At 35.0% G+C, this 16,309-nt stretch overlaps 4 protein-coding genes across 5 annotated transcripts; 1 reads left to right on the plus strand and 3 right to left on the minus strand.

Annotated features, from left to right (window-relative positions):
- Positions 1–317: 317 nt before the first annotated feature.
- LOC111463261 (NEDD8-conjugating enzyme Ubc12) lies at positions 318–4,545 on the minus strand. 2 transcript variants are annotated; one of them, XM_023107127.1, is made up of 7 exons: positions 4,352–4,545; positions 3,287–3,400; positions 1,797–1,905; positions 1,324–1,402; positions 1,114–1,230; positions 890–1,019; positions 318–662 (listed from the first exon to the last, which is right to left on the minus strand). In XM_023107127.1, the coding sequence occupies exons 2-7, from the start codon at positions 3,393–3,395 to the stop codon at positions 646–648; spliced, it is 561 nt and encodes a 186-aa protein (XP_022962895.1). In that variant the 5' UTR covers positions 3,396–3,400; positions 4,352–4,545; the 3' UTR covers positions 318–645. The 2 variants fall into 2 exon arrangements, with proteins under 2 accessions (XP_022962895.1, XP_022962896.1); XM_023107128.1 differs by having other exon boundaries at positions 328–1,019; positions 4,352–4,544.
- A 1,567-nt stretch (positions 4,546–6,112) lies between these two features.
- On the minus strand, positions 6,113–7,473 carry LOC111463257 (geranylgeranyl pyrophosphate synthase, chloroplastic). The gene has a single exon (XM_023107123.1). The coding sequence runs from the start codon at positions 7,411–7,413 to the stop codon at positions 6,295–6,297; it is 1,119 nt and encodes a 372-aa protein (XP_022962891.1). The 5' UTR covers positions 7,414–7,473; the 3' UTR covers positions 6,113–6,294.
- A 3,632-nt stretch (positions 7,474–11,105) lies between these two features.
- On the minus strand, positions 11,106–12,376 carry LOC111463259 (elongation of fatty acids protein 3-like). The gene has a single exon (XM_023107125.1). It carries the CDS (start codon positions 12,212–12,214, stop codon positions 11,306–11,308), a length of 909 nt encoding a protein of 302 aa, XP_022962893.1. The 5' UTR covers positions 12,215–12,376; the 3' UTR covers positions 11,106–11,305.
- Positions 12,377–14,687: 2,311 nt separating this feature from the next.
- Positions 14,688–16,082, plus strand: LOC111463260 (E3 ubiquitin-protein ligase RNF185). Its single transcript, XM_023107126.1, has 2 exons — positions 14,688–14,841; positions 15,128–16,082. The coding sequence occupies exon 2, from the start codon at positions 15,156–15,158 to the stop codon at positions 15,828–15,830; it is 675 nt and encodes a 224-aa protein (XP_022962894.1). The 5' UTR covers positions 14,688–14,841; positions 15,128–15,155; the 3' UTR covers positions 15,831–16,082.
- The last annotated feature ends 227 nt before the right edge of the window (positions 16,083–16,309 follow it).

Consider the following 16,309-nt stretch of genomic DNA (forward strand, 5'->3'; position numbering starts at 1 on the left):
ATTTGCATGCCCATATCACACATCATCTCCAATGCAAACCATATGTGGTAAGCATATAAAAAAGAGTTTTAATGCTTTCTTTATATGTTTTATAATTATAAAACATTTTTTGAATGACACTTCAATTAAAAAAAAAATGGTAAAAGTTGAAAATTTAAGATAAAAATGGTAATACTTTACAAACATTTATGAAGTGAAAGGGGTAAGAAGAGGGAAGAATCTGTTGCATGTAACGCCTGAAGGAGGCGGTGGAGGGGCAGAATAAGAGCGCCGCTTGTACCGACATTCAGAACCCTCAAATTCGGGTCCAAAACAAATAAATTGGAATGTTTCAAAACAAATACTTCTTCAACTCAAACTCAAATGATTAAGTGACATTATGTTCTTCACTAAAATCTTCAAAGTCTTAAGAAAAATTAGAGAAATGATGGGAGCTTATTTTCCAAAGCATTCAAGATTTCTACCATATGATCCAACTTCCAAAGCATTCAAGGAGGACACACAAGGAACTTTGATTACCTCAGCATTCACCACTTGCATGTTCCTTCTGAAACACAAGCAGTAGTAGGCCGAGGCATAGGGATGAGAGACAAATTTGGAAGTTTCTACAAAATCAGTCTTCGAACACTTGCCTGCCCCCCTCCGTCATGGCATGCCTTTGGCTTCCATCCAAAATAGTGTACCATAAGAAGGGACAAAATGTAACCATGTTAATTAACAATTTAGAAGTGTTACACATTAACATCACTAACTCCATCCATTGGACTAACACAACCGAGGGTGATATTATCTCTAAATGAGCACTTAATGTACGGAGAGACAGAATCTAGCTACATACAGGGCAGTGAAAAGTTGAACAAGAAGGAAGGATTATGAGTGAGTTACATACAGCGTGGGAAAAAGGTTGGCCCCACGTAACCCCCAGCCATAGCCCTTCTCACATTAGATTCGAATAACTTCGGATTGTCTCTTAAAACTGCAGCAGCATCATGATTCAGAGGATCCTCATCGTTTGGTTCCTGGTTGGAAATTAAAAAACAGGGTAAGAAGACAACTTATGAGTTTTAAATGTTCCCAAAACTGAAGCATTTTACTAATGAGGCTTATTTATACCGTGAACAGATGGTAGAGTCCATAAATAACAGTGTTAATATTGAGAACAGGTTTCCAATCTTCTCGTAAGATGTTGAGGCAGACGTTTCCTTCCAAGTCGATGTTTGGATGGTAGACCTGCATTAAGTACAAGTTAGTATATACAAAAAAAAAATTCATTTATATTCAGAAAGAATCAAATGCTAAGGGTAAGGAGCCATCCAGGTTTACCTTTGTCCTGCACTTGACCTTCGGGGCTTCATGCGGATAGATGGGGGAAACTGTAAAGGAGAACAAAAATGTGCCTCCTCTGTAATATAGAGAAAAGCAAGCAGTTAGGAATATTGGCAAGTAAATATTAAGAATGCTATTAAGATATTAAGAAGGCAGGAAAGCATATTTGGAGTTGGTTAGTGGAAGGCATAAGCAGATGGGAGGAACAGAATTTGGGATGAGCAGTTTTCTAGAATTAGTTTGTGGGATAGTACAAGGCTCCTGAAGTGCATCGGAAACTTCCCACTTTCTTTCCATATATCAGGAGTATTTTGTGTTAGTTTCCATTTCAATTTCTGGTTTGGAGTTAACATCTAGACTGAAAGAAATTAACAAAAAGAGGAAAATATCCTCAACTAGCAGGCAACAGTTTAAGCTAAAAAGATTGCAGATTGCTCGAGTATGAATCTTGGAGAAAAGAGAATTCTTACAAATAATATCCCTCATCTGGTCGTATTGACACTTCAAAGTTCATCAGGTCATCCTTGCCATTGGGAAAGGTTATGTTACATGATTTTGGTAGATTCAGCTCACTAATATCTGCAACAGATCAGGCACCAACAATAACTAACCGACAAGGTATATCCCTCTCAAATAGGCATACAAGTAAAGAAAATAGTTGGAAAACAACTCCAACTGAATAAACAGACTTCCAGTGCCATATGCTGGAGTGTGACTTATCTCAAATGCAATTGGAGAAATCATCTAAATAAAGAACCCACGAGTAAATAACAAAGGCAGTGAAATTTGGACATCCCTCTCCAACATAAGTCATACGTTATATAATAAATATTAAAAATAAAAACAAAATAAAAAAATAGGTCACTCCAAGCTTTTAATGCATGAATTTTAACTATCCAGGTTCTTTTGAGCATTAATGCCCCCATCGCTTCTGAATGTGACAAGACAACATATATGATCATAATCTTCATTGACATTTAAGAAACAGATGACATCTTAGGATGGAACACTTTTTTTCACAACATTAGCAAAATTTACAGTCTCACTTAAGTCGAACAATTTAATAACAGCTACTCAATTGAATTGAGACTGTTTGAAGGAATCATTCGTGGTTAAATTAGTAGAAAGAAACCAAAATTAGCTTCTAATGCTACCACCAACTTTTATATACTGAAAAGATCGTTTTGGGTTTTCACTCCCCATATCATCAGACATCAAGCAAAGTTATTAATTCTTGGCATTCTCATGCACCATGCATCTCAAAAGTTTTCATGAGTAACTTCCCACGAGGACATCCTCTCACTTAATTTTCTTCCAATGTACTGAGTGTAAAGAACCCTGGCAGGTTCACCTAGCCTTGCAGGCATCCACATGATTTTCCAGGATCCATAAAAGTGTAGTCTAGCAGAAAGTGACAAAAATGTGACTATGAGCAACCAAATTGACAGACATAATTCCCAGTTGGAGGGTAGTACATGGAAATCCACACACTAAAACATACCAGTTAACTGCTAGGCCAGGGACCGAGTAAATTACCAAAAACTTAAAAAAATACACGCTGACCATCCATCTTTATATAAACTCAGGACATTCATGCATCTTAGAACAACCTCAAATAATCATATACTATCATAAGTGCATAGAACGCACATTGGGAAATATGGTCTTTGAATATAAGACTTCTTATTTATACATGAAATCTCAAGCTACTTCATCAAAATTTAGGTTTTCAAAAAAAATATGCTAAAGTTTGCAATATTAACCAGTTAACACGCATTCCTACACCCAATCCACAGAAAAGAAGCTTCAAAGTTGCAACTCAAAATCTATTATCGATGTTAACAAAACGAATTTGATATAGATCCAAACAAAACCATCATCTCTAATGGGATCAAAACTATCACCTCATTGCTTCTCAATGGAATATAAAGAACCAAATAAACTCTTTTCATAGCCAAACCTTTGTGAAGACGTAGTTCTCCAGCACTTTGCTTCTTTATAGGTACCCCATTACTAGCATTTTCAGCAAGTTCTCTCTGCTTCTCCTTGACTTTAAACAGCTTAATCATATCTCCTGCAGCAGAATATGCAATTACATCCCATAAATATATGGTGTTCTTTCAAAAACCTTCCTCCCTTCCAGGATAAGAAACCAGCGTTCATTAGCAAGAATATAACAGCGAAAAAGCAAGGTCAGACCACCCAAGAATAGGTTAACAATACCATAGTAGCACCTAAAAAAAGGAGCCTCAGCTGCATGTTGAAGAGAGAGAGAGAGAGAGAATTTACTAACAACTTATTATAAGAAATCCAATCAGAGGCGGACAAATAAATCGCACTCCAAACGTCCATCAGAAACCCCTTCATATCTTGAAAACCCCTTCCAATCCTCTCCAATAAACAAAAAAAAAAAAATCATAAACACAACTTAGAGAATAGCCTGTGAGGGCAATGTACATCTCTCTCGAAGCAGGTGATGCAACAAAATCTCTTCAAGCATATAACAACATCATAGATTCGTGACTGAGATCCAACAGAATGCCAATTCCAAATTAACAACAAAAAGCTAAGCTACGTCTCCATGGCAAACAAAAAACGCAAACGATAAGGTTCTGATCCTCCAATTCCTCTCTAGAAAGAACACCACTTAGAAATTCAGACTACAAAGCCAACGAACAAAACATTCGCATGGAAGAAACTGTTTACATAATGCACAGTCCCAACACTAAAACCATCCCAAACAAATAATCATATCCAAATCCTGATTTAGAAAACGAAAAACAAAAGTGGTACAAATCAAAGCCACCATACTTCCAATGCGATTTCGCGAGTAATTAAATTTAAATTACGTTTCTAATCACTATCGAGCAATCCACAGCCTAGGTTCCCAAAACCAAACCGACAGCAAAGAATTGAATAAACAAATAATGCCGTAAAAGATCGTAAGAAAGAAGAAGTAAAACGCATAAAAAAAATTGCAGTAAACGAGAAATCGAGAGGGACAAAGGATTCTTAAGAAGCAAACCTGTAAGTCGTAGCAATATAGAGGAAAGGAGAGGAGAGGGAATTTAGGTCTGAGAAGGAAGAAGGAACGGAGAGGTTCTGAGGGCAGGCGAGCAAGCGGTCTGGCGAGCGTGGCTGAGCCCTACGGTCAACATATAAATGTTGCCTTCGATTGGACTGTCGCACAGAATTCCCGAATTTTTCTTGAGCTTTTTTGTTACGCTGCTTTTCAGTTTTTAAATATTATTATATATTCATCATTTGTATCCTTTTTTTTAGTGTTTACAACCATCTAAATTATTCTATTTTAATCATTAAATTTTCCCAATATTATACTTTTAAGAACTAAATTGTTTTTTAATTGGAAAATTAAAATAATTTTTTTAAAATTCAATCATCAAAATCATAAATAAATAAAAAATAACTCGAGCTAAAACATATATATTATAGGTACATTTAGACGTAATGAACGAACTCAATTTTAAATAGACTTTCAATCTAAATTTGTTTTCAAACCACTGGTTCACAGGATAAGGTTAATGTGACCTTATGATCGGAGGGAGAATCATAGGAATGTTGCCGACATTTTTCATACTCGAAGTTCATGTGCAAATTTTACAAGCCAATTTTCTTCTTTCGAGTCGATAACACCAAATATTGTTGTCAAAATCTAGACACAAAAATTGCTTATGGCTTTCTTGTGATTACAACGGTTAATTTGAGTAGGCATAGAGGGAGAGAGGAGAGGGGAGAACGTGACGTGTAAAAGGAGAAGAAATCTCACGTTGATACGATACTTTGTCGCACCAATTTTGATACCTAAGTTAACACAATGAATTTCAGTGTAGCAAGAATTTAGAAAATCACAAAAGTTACCTCCTCAACCTTTAGGTTTTATACGTTTTCCTCAATGAATTAGATTAAACATGAACAAGATTCAGGTTGAATTAGAGAAACACAGATTGATGGCATGTTTGGTGTCACGGTCGTACTTTTTCAGCCGTGCGATGTCGTGATTTTGACACGTTCACAACAAGCACTAAAGAAAAATTCAAATCTCATTCACACTTTTTGTCCGACTTTGTGGATTTGTCAAACTTTCGACCAGGTTTGCCTTCACCAACAGAACACAACTTGTATAAATTTTAAGCTTGTTCGATCACACATACATCACGTGCATGCATGACATGTCCCACCTTGTGGTTGGCGCCCTCCTTGGGAAAAAAAAACATTAAAAAAAAAAAATCAATCCATTTACTTGGTAAGGCATTAACAACTTCCTCTAAATGAAAATTCCAATTTCCAATTAATTTTTTCAAAATAAAAAAAGAAAAAAGAAATTATAATTATTAGCACAAAATTATTCACTGGATCTATTTTTCTTTAATGGTAAGTGTCCTGTAAAGCACTTGTTAACCAATCAAATTTAAATACAAGGCTGAAATTTATGGAATGGAAAACAGAGAATAAAAATAACTTTTATGGAAGCATTTTGCAAATAATATCTCTAACATAAAATAAATATAAAAATATCATTATTTTTTTTTTTTAGTGCAAATTATTCTTACTAAAAAATATTCTTCTTTTCTGTAGATAACAATTAATTTCTAGCTTAAATTTATTTAAAATTCAATTGCATATATATTTGAGACTGGACTCGTGTCTATATATTTAGAGCTGGTTAAGCTAGCACAGAACGATTTTGGTGCGTAAACTTATTGAATGTAATATTACGAATATACCCATCAAATTTTAATATAATATAGTATAAGAATGCGAGGGGAGAAAGGGAAATTTGAGGCATTGACATTGATGAAAAGAAAACAATAAAGGTTGAGAAGAAAACAAACATTAATTCACAATTTTTTTTTTTTTTTTTCATCTCTAAAACCAGACACGCTAAACGACAAATCCACCTCGTTTTTGCAACACTCTGTGTTAAAAGATCTGTTCTTTTTCAACCCCTCAATTTTGCCTATAGGCTATGTAATTCGACAGGGCAATTAACGGCTCCGCCTTCGCCGGATCAAATCCGGCTAGCGCTTCTCCGGCTTCTCTCTTTAGCGTCTCCGCAAATTCCTTTGATTTTTCGATTCCGAGTAATTTTGGATACGTCGCTTTGTCCGCCGCCAGGTCTTTTCCGGCCGTCTTCCCCAATTCCTCCGACGACTTTGTCACATCTAGAATGTCGTCTACCACTTGGAAGAGTAATCCGATCTGTCGGGCGAATTTCCTCACCTTCTCCACTTCGGTGTTGCTTCCGCCGCCTATGATTGCTCCCATGACGGCGGCGGCTTCCAGAAGCGCTGCCGTTTTGTGTACGTGGATGTACTCGAGGAGTTCCAATCCGACGTCGTTAGAGCCTTCGGAGTCTATGTCCACCACTTGCCCGGCGACTAACCCTGATGTTCCGGTGGCTTTTGCCAATTCTCCAATTGCTTGGACCACTCTCTCCGGCGATACCCCCGCCTCTGTCGCCACTGCGATGTGCTCAAATGCGAAGGCTAAAAGAGCGTCACCGGCGAGGATGGCTATGTCCTCACCAAACATACGGTGGCTCGTCGGCTTTCCTCGCCGGAGGTCGTCGTTGTCCATGCATGGAAGATCATCGTGGATTAAAGACATGGTGTGGATCATTTCAGTGGCGCAAGCGGCCGGCATAGCGGCAGACTCAGAACCACCAACAAGCTCGCAGGCAGCGAGACAGAGCACTGGCCGTACACGCTTCCCGCCGGCGAGGAGAGAGTAACGCATGGCCTCGTGAATCTTCAGTGGGTCCCGCAGGGAAACGGCGTCGTTCAAAGCTTGATTTACCAAATTAGCCTTCTGCACCATGTAGTCTTTGAAACTGAAGACCCCTTTTTGGTCATTTTGTTCAACAACCGGGCGGAGCTCTGTTTCTACTCTGGTTTGCGCCGCCGATATGCGGAGGTTAAAGGAAGGTTTTTTAATGGATTTGGAGGAAAAAGACGACAAGGGGTTCCATGGATGAAGAAAAGAAAAGGATTTTTGATTGAATTTCTGAGAATTGTTGAGAACAGAGTTGCTCTGAATCAATGGATTCGCGAAACTGACAGAGCTCATCTTTCTTCTTCTTCTTCTTCTTCTTCTTTTCTCTGTACAGAGAGAAACAGAGGGAGTTTGTGAATCTGTGAACACAAAGGGACTTCGCTTTATATAGGAATCTGCTAGAATTCAGATATCATATACCACCTATATATATATATATGCATGTCGAACTTTATTCTATTTTATTATAATAATTATTTTCCAATTATGGTAATGAAATTGATTATTTAAATTCGATGAATGAACTTATTATAAACGACATCTTTATAAATTGCAAGTTTTAAAGGTTAAATATTAAAAAAAAAAGTATTATTTTTTATTGAATTTTTTAATGGTAAATTAAATTATTATAAATTTTATTAGATTAAAGTTTATGACTTAAATTGTTGATTAAAATTGTTAGGTAAAAGAATATATATATATATAGATATAAGATAAAAATTAAAATTTATGTTTCAATAATTATTTGACTTTTGAAAATTGCCTTGTAAACGTTATTTTTATTAATATTATTTACTTTTTACCATGTTCTCAAAATTTTTTGAATAAAAAAATTCTTAAAATCTTATTTTTATTTTTAAAATTGGTTGATAATTCATATATTTTTCTTGATAAAAATAAAAGCAATAGTAAATAAATGGAATAAAAAGGTACAATCTTCTAAAAAGAAAAACCAACCATCAAATGATTATTATACAATATAATAAATTTATTAGATATAAAATAAAAAATCGAATGATATAATATATTTAAAATTTAAAAAATAATAAAATAAATTAGTATTAAATCCTCTATATAGTTTTTTTTTTTTTTTTTGCAATAATTTATATGTATTCTTTTATTCTAAAATTAATTTTTAGAAGATTAAAAATAAAATTGTTTAATTATATATTTTGTTCCCAGAGAATTGATATTAATAATAAAGGATCGAAAGATATTAAAAAAAATAATAAAGAAAAAAAGAGACGTAATTATAAATTAAGAAAAGGATAAAAAAGGAAAAAAGAATTAAAATGAAGATGAGCATCGTTTACGGTGCCCAAGAAAGAGATGCCAAAACGTAAGATTTTGGATTTTATAAACTAATTACCAAAACTGCCATCTGCCATCTCATTTTGGAACCTTTTGGAGATGGCTCCATCTGCCATTTTTCATTAACCCCAAAATACCCCCCATTGCCTTCTTACCCAATTTTCCTCCCTTTTTCTTTTTTTCTTTTTTTTTTTAATCAATAAATACAAAATAATTACAAATAAAAGAAATAACTCATTTTTGTAAATAACTTCAATATGTCCCTTTTTGGTCAGACAATTAATAGCCCTAACAATTTTCCTTATTTTAATTAAACATTTATTAAATAAATATATATATAAGCAGGAATTTAGGCAGAGGAATACAATTTTTATATTTTCATGCACAAGTCAGTGTAACTAATGAGGAGAAATCTCTTCTCATTCTCTCTCGAACCTCGTTTACGATGGGTACGTGAATGGTAATGGCAATAGCATTGCAACGATAAAATCGAGGGAATCTTTAGGAAAAAAGTGGGTCGTGCAATGGTAGAAGATTGCACTTAACTTAGATTTTAAATGAGTCGATATAAACTCGAGAATACATTTTCTAGATTCTGTTTCGATCTTATCTATATCAATATTATAAGGGTGTAGAAACATAAATAGGAATGAAAATGAGAAGAAAAGTTATAAAAGTATGGAAAACGAAATTCAATCAGGGCTGCTATGGGTTTGACTGAATGAATATCAATGCCCAAAGTTTGTTAGTAGTTATGCTTTCAAATGCCTCATGACACACATTTATGATACACATTTATGATATACATTTATCACGCTTAATTCCTCGTGGTTTTTGCAGCTTTCAAGTCTTACGTGTGTGTACACTTGAACTACTTTTAAATGTATTTTTTTTATTAATATTTTTAAAATTCAAAAAAATATTTTGAAAACTAATAGATAAGTTTTAAAAATTAATATAAAAAAATGAAATAATTATAAACGAATTGTCTTTTTTTTTTTTTTTTTCTAAAAATGAAAGATAATATAACATTTTGTAGTCTGATGGGCCAAGACAAGTTTGGGCTTTAAAAGAAACATGACCCACAAATCGAAAAAATTTAAAATAATTTATTTTCCATTTATTTTTCACACAATAGTTAGGATGTAATTACTATTAAGCCCTCTTGCATAATATCACATCTAAAGCAAACAAAAATGAAGACAACAATTACTCGTTCTTCGAGGAAAAAGGAAATTACTGCAGTAAAATTTAAAACAAAACATTACTTTTTTAATCTCCAAACAGTAACCCATGATAATTTATCGCTTCAGTGGCGACTCGATTTTTAACTTATGAGTGTTCGTTTCTTTCTGCTTCTCCCTACTCCTTCACCAAATACAAACATTGAATCATCACATGGTTGCTAAAGCAGGTCAAGCTTCATACGGGTGTCGAAAAATTATATTACTAATAAAAGGTTGATTCTCATGTCAAGAATTTAAAGCAGAGTAGACAATATTTTAATTATGTAATAAATAATATTACGTATTTTTTAAAAAGCTAAGTTTTACGATGGAGGTACGCAATTAAATTAGGTTATTAGGTTTGATTTGAGTTGATAACTTAAGGGCTAAGTTTTTTTTTTTTTTTTGTTTCTCGTGCAAGTTATGTATAAATTTCTTCCATGTAAATAATAATAATTATTATTTTTAAAAATATTTTAAATTTAAGGGAAATCTGTATTTGGGTGGGAGAGTGATGTTTGATAAAAATATATATATACTGATAATATGTCTGAATATAAAATCATGAATAAAACAACAATGATATTAATGAATAATTAATGGTAGTGTGGAATTTAATATTAAGAAAGCTACAAATTAAAGTTGAAAAACATGACAATATTTGACTATGATGTTTAATAATAAAAAAAATACAATTAATTTTAAAATACCTCTCAAATATGGACAAAATGTGACCAATAAATTAAATAAACATATTAAAATATAATTAATATTCATTAATTTGATTTAAATCTCATTTTAGTACCCGAAATTTGATGGATGATATTATAGTCTCATTTTAGTATCCGAAACTGACAATCATATGTAATGGGTCAAAACATTCTTAGAATACTGTCTTAAAATTGTCAAGCTCACAATAATATGTAACGGGTCAAAACGAATAATATCTACTAATAGTAATGACGGATAGAAATGGTATCATAGCCAGACACTCGACGGTGTGTCAATGAAAACGTTGACTCCAGAGAGGGAGTTATGAGATCCCTATCGGTTGAACTGTGAGGCTTGTGCCAGCAAGGACATAGCAAGGAGACACTCGACGGTGTGTCAATGAAAACGTTGACTCTAGAGAGTGAGTTATGAGATCCCTATCGATTAAACTGTGAGGCTCGTGCTAGCAAGGACATAGCAAGGACATTGACCCTAAAAGATGCTATGCTAGCAAGGCTTGTGCCAACAAAGACATTGACCCTGACCGCTCGTGCCAGCAATGACATTGACCTGACCCTGAGGCTTGTGCCAACAAGGACATGGAAAGTGCTGATAGCAAGGACATTGACCTTGAAAGGTGCCAGTAGAGTGGTAAGTTGTGAGATCCCATATCGGGTTCGGGTTCACAACCATGAAGCTTGTGCAGGTCAAGATGCTTGACTCGGAGAGAGGAGAAAATTGGAATAAATTTATTGATGATGATTAAAATTTGAAGGCCTACTACTGAGGTGTCTCCTAAACATTACACATTTTTCCCCAGCCATAAATTTCTACCATTACACATATATGTGAATTTGTATTTAATATACATTCATATATTTACCTCTTTACAAAACCAAAACCAAAACCAAATTCATGATTTTCTTCCCAAAATTCCTTCATTGATTCTTCTCTTTCAAATTCTCAGCCTCCAAATTCCCAGAACAGGGCTGCTGTTTCATGATCTTCACACAACTCTTCGTCTTCCCCACATGAATTTTGAGATAGAAATTCAAGAACAGCAGCAAAATGGCTCCATTCAGCACCGAATTGAAACCCCAAGCTCCGATTCCATTGCACCCCCCTTTCATAAAATGCAGCATCAACACACCCACATGGCACGCCAGATTGCAACCCAACAACGCAATTTGACAGTTCATAACAAAAGGGAAACACGCCCTTCGTAATCCGATCGCCGTCCAAAATCTGTACCCGTAAACCACTGCGTATAGGAGCGACGTCGAGAGAATCGCCAGAACCTGAAAAGACTGTGAAAATTCAAGCCAGAGGAACGACATAAACGTCGAAATCGAGTGGTTGAAGAGCTGGAAGAAGGAGAGCTCGCGACGGCGAAGAATGGTGAAAATGGTGCGGAACATATGGAAGAATCGAGACAAATAGTAGATGTAGGACCAGAAGAAAACGCGGCCGGAAGGGCGAGTGCCTAGAGGGAAACAGAGGAGCCATTGGAGGGGAGTTTTGGAGCGCCGCCAGAACCACCGGGTGTCGCGGATCTCAGCAGCGGAGGAGAGGAGGATACCTGCGGAGATTAGAGTGGAGATGAGGGCCATGGAGAGACAATGAATGGCCGGAATGGGGCCGAGAGGTACGGGGCGGCCGGGACGGAGGAGGAGGCTGAGGAAGAGATGGATGGCGATGGAGAGGGCGAGGTAAAAGACGATAGAGGAGAAGAGGAAGGACCAAGTGGAACCCCATGAATGGGTATGGCTCCACCGGAATCCGACGATCGAGGGGTGCTCGGAGAGCCAGTAGGTTAAATCGGTGATCGGCATGATTCCGGCCTTCATCGCCGTCGACGTTGAGAGGGAACGATCAGACGGCGGAGCGTGGGATTTACGTGAAAATCATGGGGAATCCATGGAAATGGCGAAATCGGAGAGAACTTTGAGGGGAAAAAGGGGAAAGGGAGTCTGTTCGTGAGATGCAGAAATTTTGGGCCATTTTTTAGCGGAAACGTGTGGGTCTAAATGGAAATACCTTTTTTTATTTTCCCTTTTTTTATTTTTTCTTTTAACCATCCACACGTGTAAACCTCTCTCACACGTGCTGCCTTATCTCCCTTTTATTCACCTTACGCCCATAGATTTAATTATGATATTACCAAATTAGACACCACGTGGACGTGGGATTTTAGAACGGAGAATTTCGCACGTGCATCTCGTGAGAATTTATAATTTTTATTTTTAGAGGAAAAAAAATCAATTTTTATTTGACTAATTACACTTTTTGTTATGCTTTTACGTGAATATTTTAATCAAATAGACCATATTTTTGATATTCTTCTGACTTTTATCATAAGAATAATTTGGTTTTACTCTTTCAAATAATGTGTTTAAAACCATAGAAAATAATATTTGATTCTCAAATTATATATAAATTAGGTCATGCATTTAACACAATAAAAATGGAACAATTTTTTTAGGTATGACTAAACTATGTGTATTATATAACAAAATTAATAATTTATTATTATATTATAGGTTAACCATCTAACTCTATAAACTTTATTATTAAATTAAAATATTTCAAAGCATTGAAACATAATTAATTAATAATTGATCATTAATTAAAGGAATTATTCATTAATTATAGGTTCAGCCATCTCACTTTTTATGAGTTTGTTTATTATTATTTTATTTATAATTTTAAACAAAATTAATCCATCTCTAACCCTCCCTACTTCATACTTTTTAATTTTTCATTTTATTTCTGGTATATGTTTATTGGTAAATTTATTAATTAGTAAGAGTTTGAAGCAAGCTGACTTTTACGCTATTTCAAGTTGAATGAACGAATTTATGGTTGACTACATTGTTTAAGAATTAGAATCTAAAATTGACCCCTAATATTTTGGCATTATTCTGTCATTGGGAGTGTACATTCAACCAAACAATCCGAACCAACCCAACCCGAATTATAAGGGTTGGATTAGTTTTTCGGATTGGTTTGGGTTCATTTTTTTTTAACCCGAACTGATTTGGTTCGGTTTTAAGTCCATGGGACAAAACCCTCGAGTTGACTCGAGTCAAATAAAAAATATATGAAATATACTAAGAAGTTTATATTAATGATGTGTTTGACAGGTACTTTGTGTTAGCTTAAAGCACTATACTTCTAATAAAAAATTAGTTTCAATTTATTTAAAGATTTATTTTATAAAATTGAGATATTTAATTATAAATTACAATGTCTTTTGAATTTATTTAATTTTTTTGGATGAATAATTATAGATTGATTTATGTTTGTTTGTAAACCTTTAATTAACTTTTATGAATATAATTATAAATTAAGGAGGTATTTATTATCTATTTGTTATTGATTGAATTTGTTTGTTGGTTTGGTGAATAATTATAAATTAATTTTGGTTTGTTTGCGAACTTTTAATTAATTTTTTTGAATAATTATAAATTATGGATATTTTTTTTTTTTAAGAACATGTATCTAACTTAGGTTAGGTTGGGTTGTGAAAATTTTTCGATTGGGTTAGGTTACCGATCTAACCAACCCGAACTCTTGGGTTGGGTAAAAAAAAATCTCTCAACCCAACCCAACCTAAACGATGTACACCCCCTACTTACCACCACCATGATCACAGCATAATCCTTTCGGCATGTTTTTGTCTTCGCTTTCCTGCTTTGTAAGAAAAATGTTATATTACTCCAAACAAAACACACTCTAGTTTACAATTTATATGATTGAATCACCGAAAAAAATGTGCATATATTAGTATAACAAATGACCTTCGATTCTTTTAAGATATGTTAGTCGATCGTATCCTCATGACCGCTATCATTCGAATGGGGTATTGATTTATTCATAAATGAGATCACAAATAAACTAAGGTCGAAGACTGGAACCAATTTAAAATGAAAAAACATAAAATACTTGAATGTTTAAAAAGAATATAAAAGATTAGGAGTATTTTTGCATGTTTATCCATCCAATCATTTAAATGCAATTAAGATTGGTTGAAACGTGTCGAATAATATTAAATTCAATGTTCCTAAGCTGTCTTTCATCCTATTTTTATATTTCCTATGTTCATATAGGGATGCCACAATTTTAATGTCCACCATCCTTTCTTTAATGCCTTCGAAACTTGTGTTCTTTTAAATTAATAATAATGCCTTGAAATTTGTGTTTTATAAATTAATTTATTATTTTTTAAATTTATTTTCTTTAGGGATAGTAAAAGATGAAATAAATGGGAGCCGTCCGATTGGGGGATCCCAAACGCAGCGTTTCGTCGTAATGAATAAGGCTCTTCTACACCTTTCTTTAATGTGTAAGTCGGTAGAGCTCCTGATCTCAGAAGATTCTGTCGATCGGCAACACCAACAACGATTTGCTTCGTCTTCCACGTTGCTCTGCTACGCTTCTTCTTTCCACAATTTCTGAGTTCGATTCTCTCAAGGTCGATCGGACACTCTTTTTCTCTTCGTTCTCATCTACTTGCGTTGAATTTTAGCTGTTTTTCTTGTTCAATCTCTGTGTTTCTTGTTTTTTTTTTTTTCCTTTAGCATCCGTGTTGGGTTGGGATTTGAGAATTGGGGGTTTCTGTTCGTCTGTTCTTTGCGTGGTTTGGATCATCTTCACCTGATTTGTTTGTTAGTTTTGATGAGTTTGATCTTGATGCTACGGTATGAAGTTGTTGAATCTTATTCTGATTTTGTTTCGTTTGGAATCAATGGTGGTTATAGCTGCTGATATTTAGGGCGGTAAATTAGAATGGCGAGCGAGTTTGGAGAATCAACAAGCGTGCCAAATCAAAACCCCTCTTCGTCCAGTAACAATGATATTGGCGATTTCGAATGCAATATTTGTTTCGAGTTAGCTCAAGATCCAATTATCACTCTCTGTGGCCATCTCTTTTGCTGGCCTTGTTTGTATAGATGGCTGCATTATCACTCACAATGTCAAGAATGTCCTGTTTGTAAGGCTCTTATTGAGCAGGAGAAATTGATTCCTCTTTATGGGAGGGGAAAGGTACCATCTGACCCGAGATTGAAGAGATATTCTGGTATGGATGTTCCGAGTCGCCCTGCTGGTCAAAGGCCTCAAACAGCACCTCCCCCTGTTGCTAATGACTTTGCAAACTATGGATTTGGATTCACTGGTGGCTTTATGCCAATGTCAACAGCAAGGATTGGCAACTTCACCTTGGCGACTGCTTTTGGTGGTCTGATCCCATCTTTATTCAATATCCAGTTTCATGGATTTCCTGATGCTACAGTTTATGGGACTACTTCTGGTTACCCCCCCTATGCATTCAACACATTCCATGGGGGTCATGGCCACCATTTTCAGCAACCGACGAGTCAAGGTCAGCATGCTGATAATGTACTGAAAAACCTCCTTTTACTCGTTGGTGTCTTTGTGATTCTTGCCTTGCTTTGGTGGTAGAACGATCTTTCATTTGGTTGAAATAGCACAATTGTAGAGATTTCATTTAGTGTTTATGAAGTAGATTTGCAAATATACATATGTGCATGCTTGATCTTACTTTCTGTGAGGTTCCCGTTTGTTTTTGTTATTGATATCCCAAATGACTTCTGGATGTTTCTTCCTTTCCCACGAACCAGCCCATATTCATCCCTTGCCACAGGAAATTTCCTTACCTCAACAGTAATAAAGTTCAGCTGTAATTTATTGATCCAGAGATTACTGATCTTCCCCGTCAAATTTTCTATCTTCATATGATTGTGTAATGCATCTCAACGTCAAAGTTACTTCTTTGTTTATTTCTTTTTGGGTTTGGGAAATTTTGCTCACAAAAACTATTGAAACTTCTTTACTTCAAGTTCTTTTGGCTACCTGGTAACATGAATAGGCTTGGGCGTTCCTTTAACTGGATTCTGGTTGGAAGGATGTGCTTATTGATG

Source organism: Cucurbita moschata, unplaced genomic scaffold (genome assembly GCF_002738365.1).
Source record: "Cucurbita moschata cultivar Rifu unplaced genomic scaffold, Cmos_1.0 Cmo_Scf00028, whole genome shotgun sequence".
NCBI classification, from domain to species: Eukaryota; Viridiplantae; Streptophyta; class Magnoliopsida; order Cucurbitales; family Cucurbitaceae; genus Cucurbita; species Cucurbita moschata.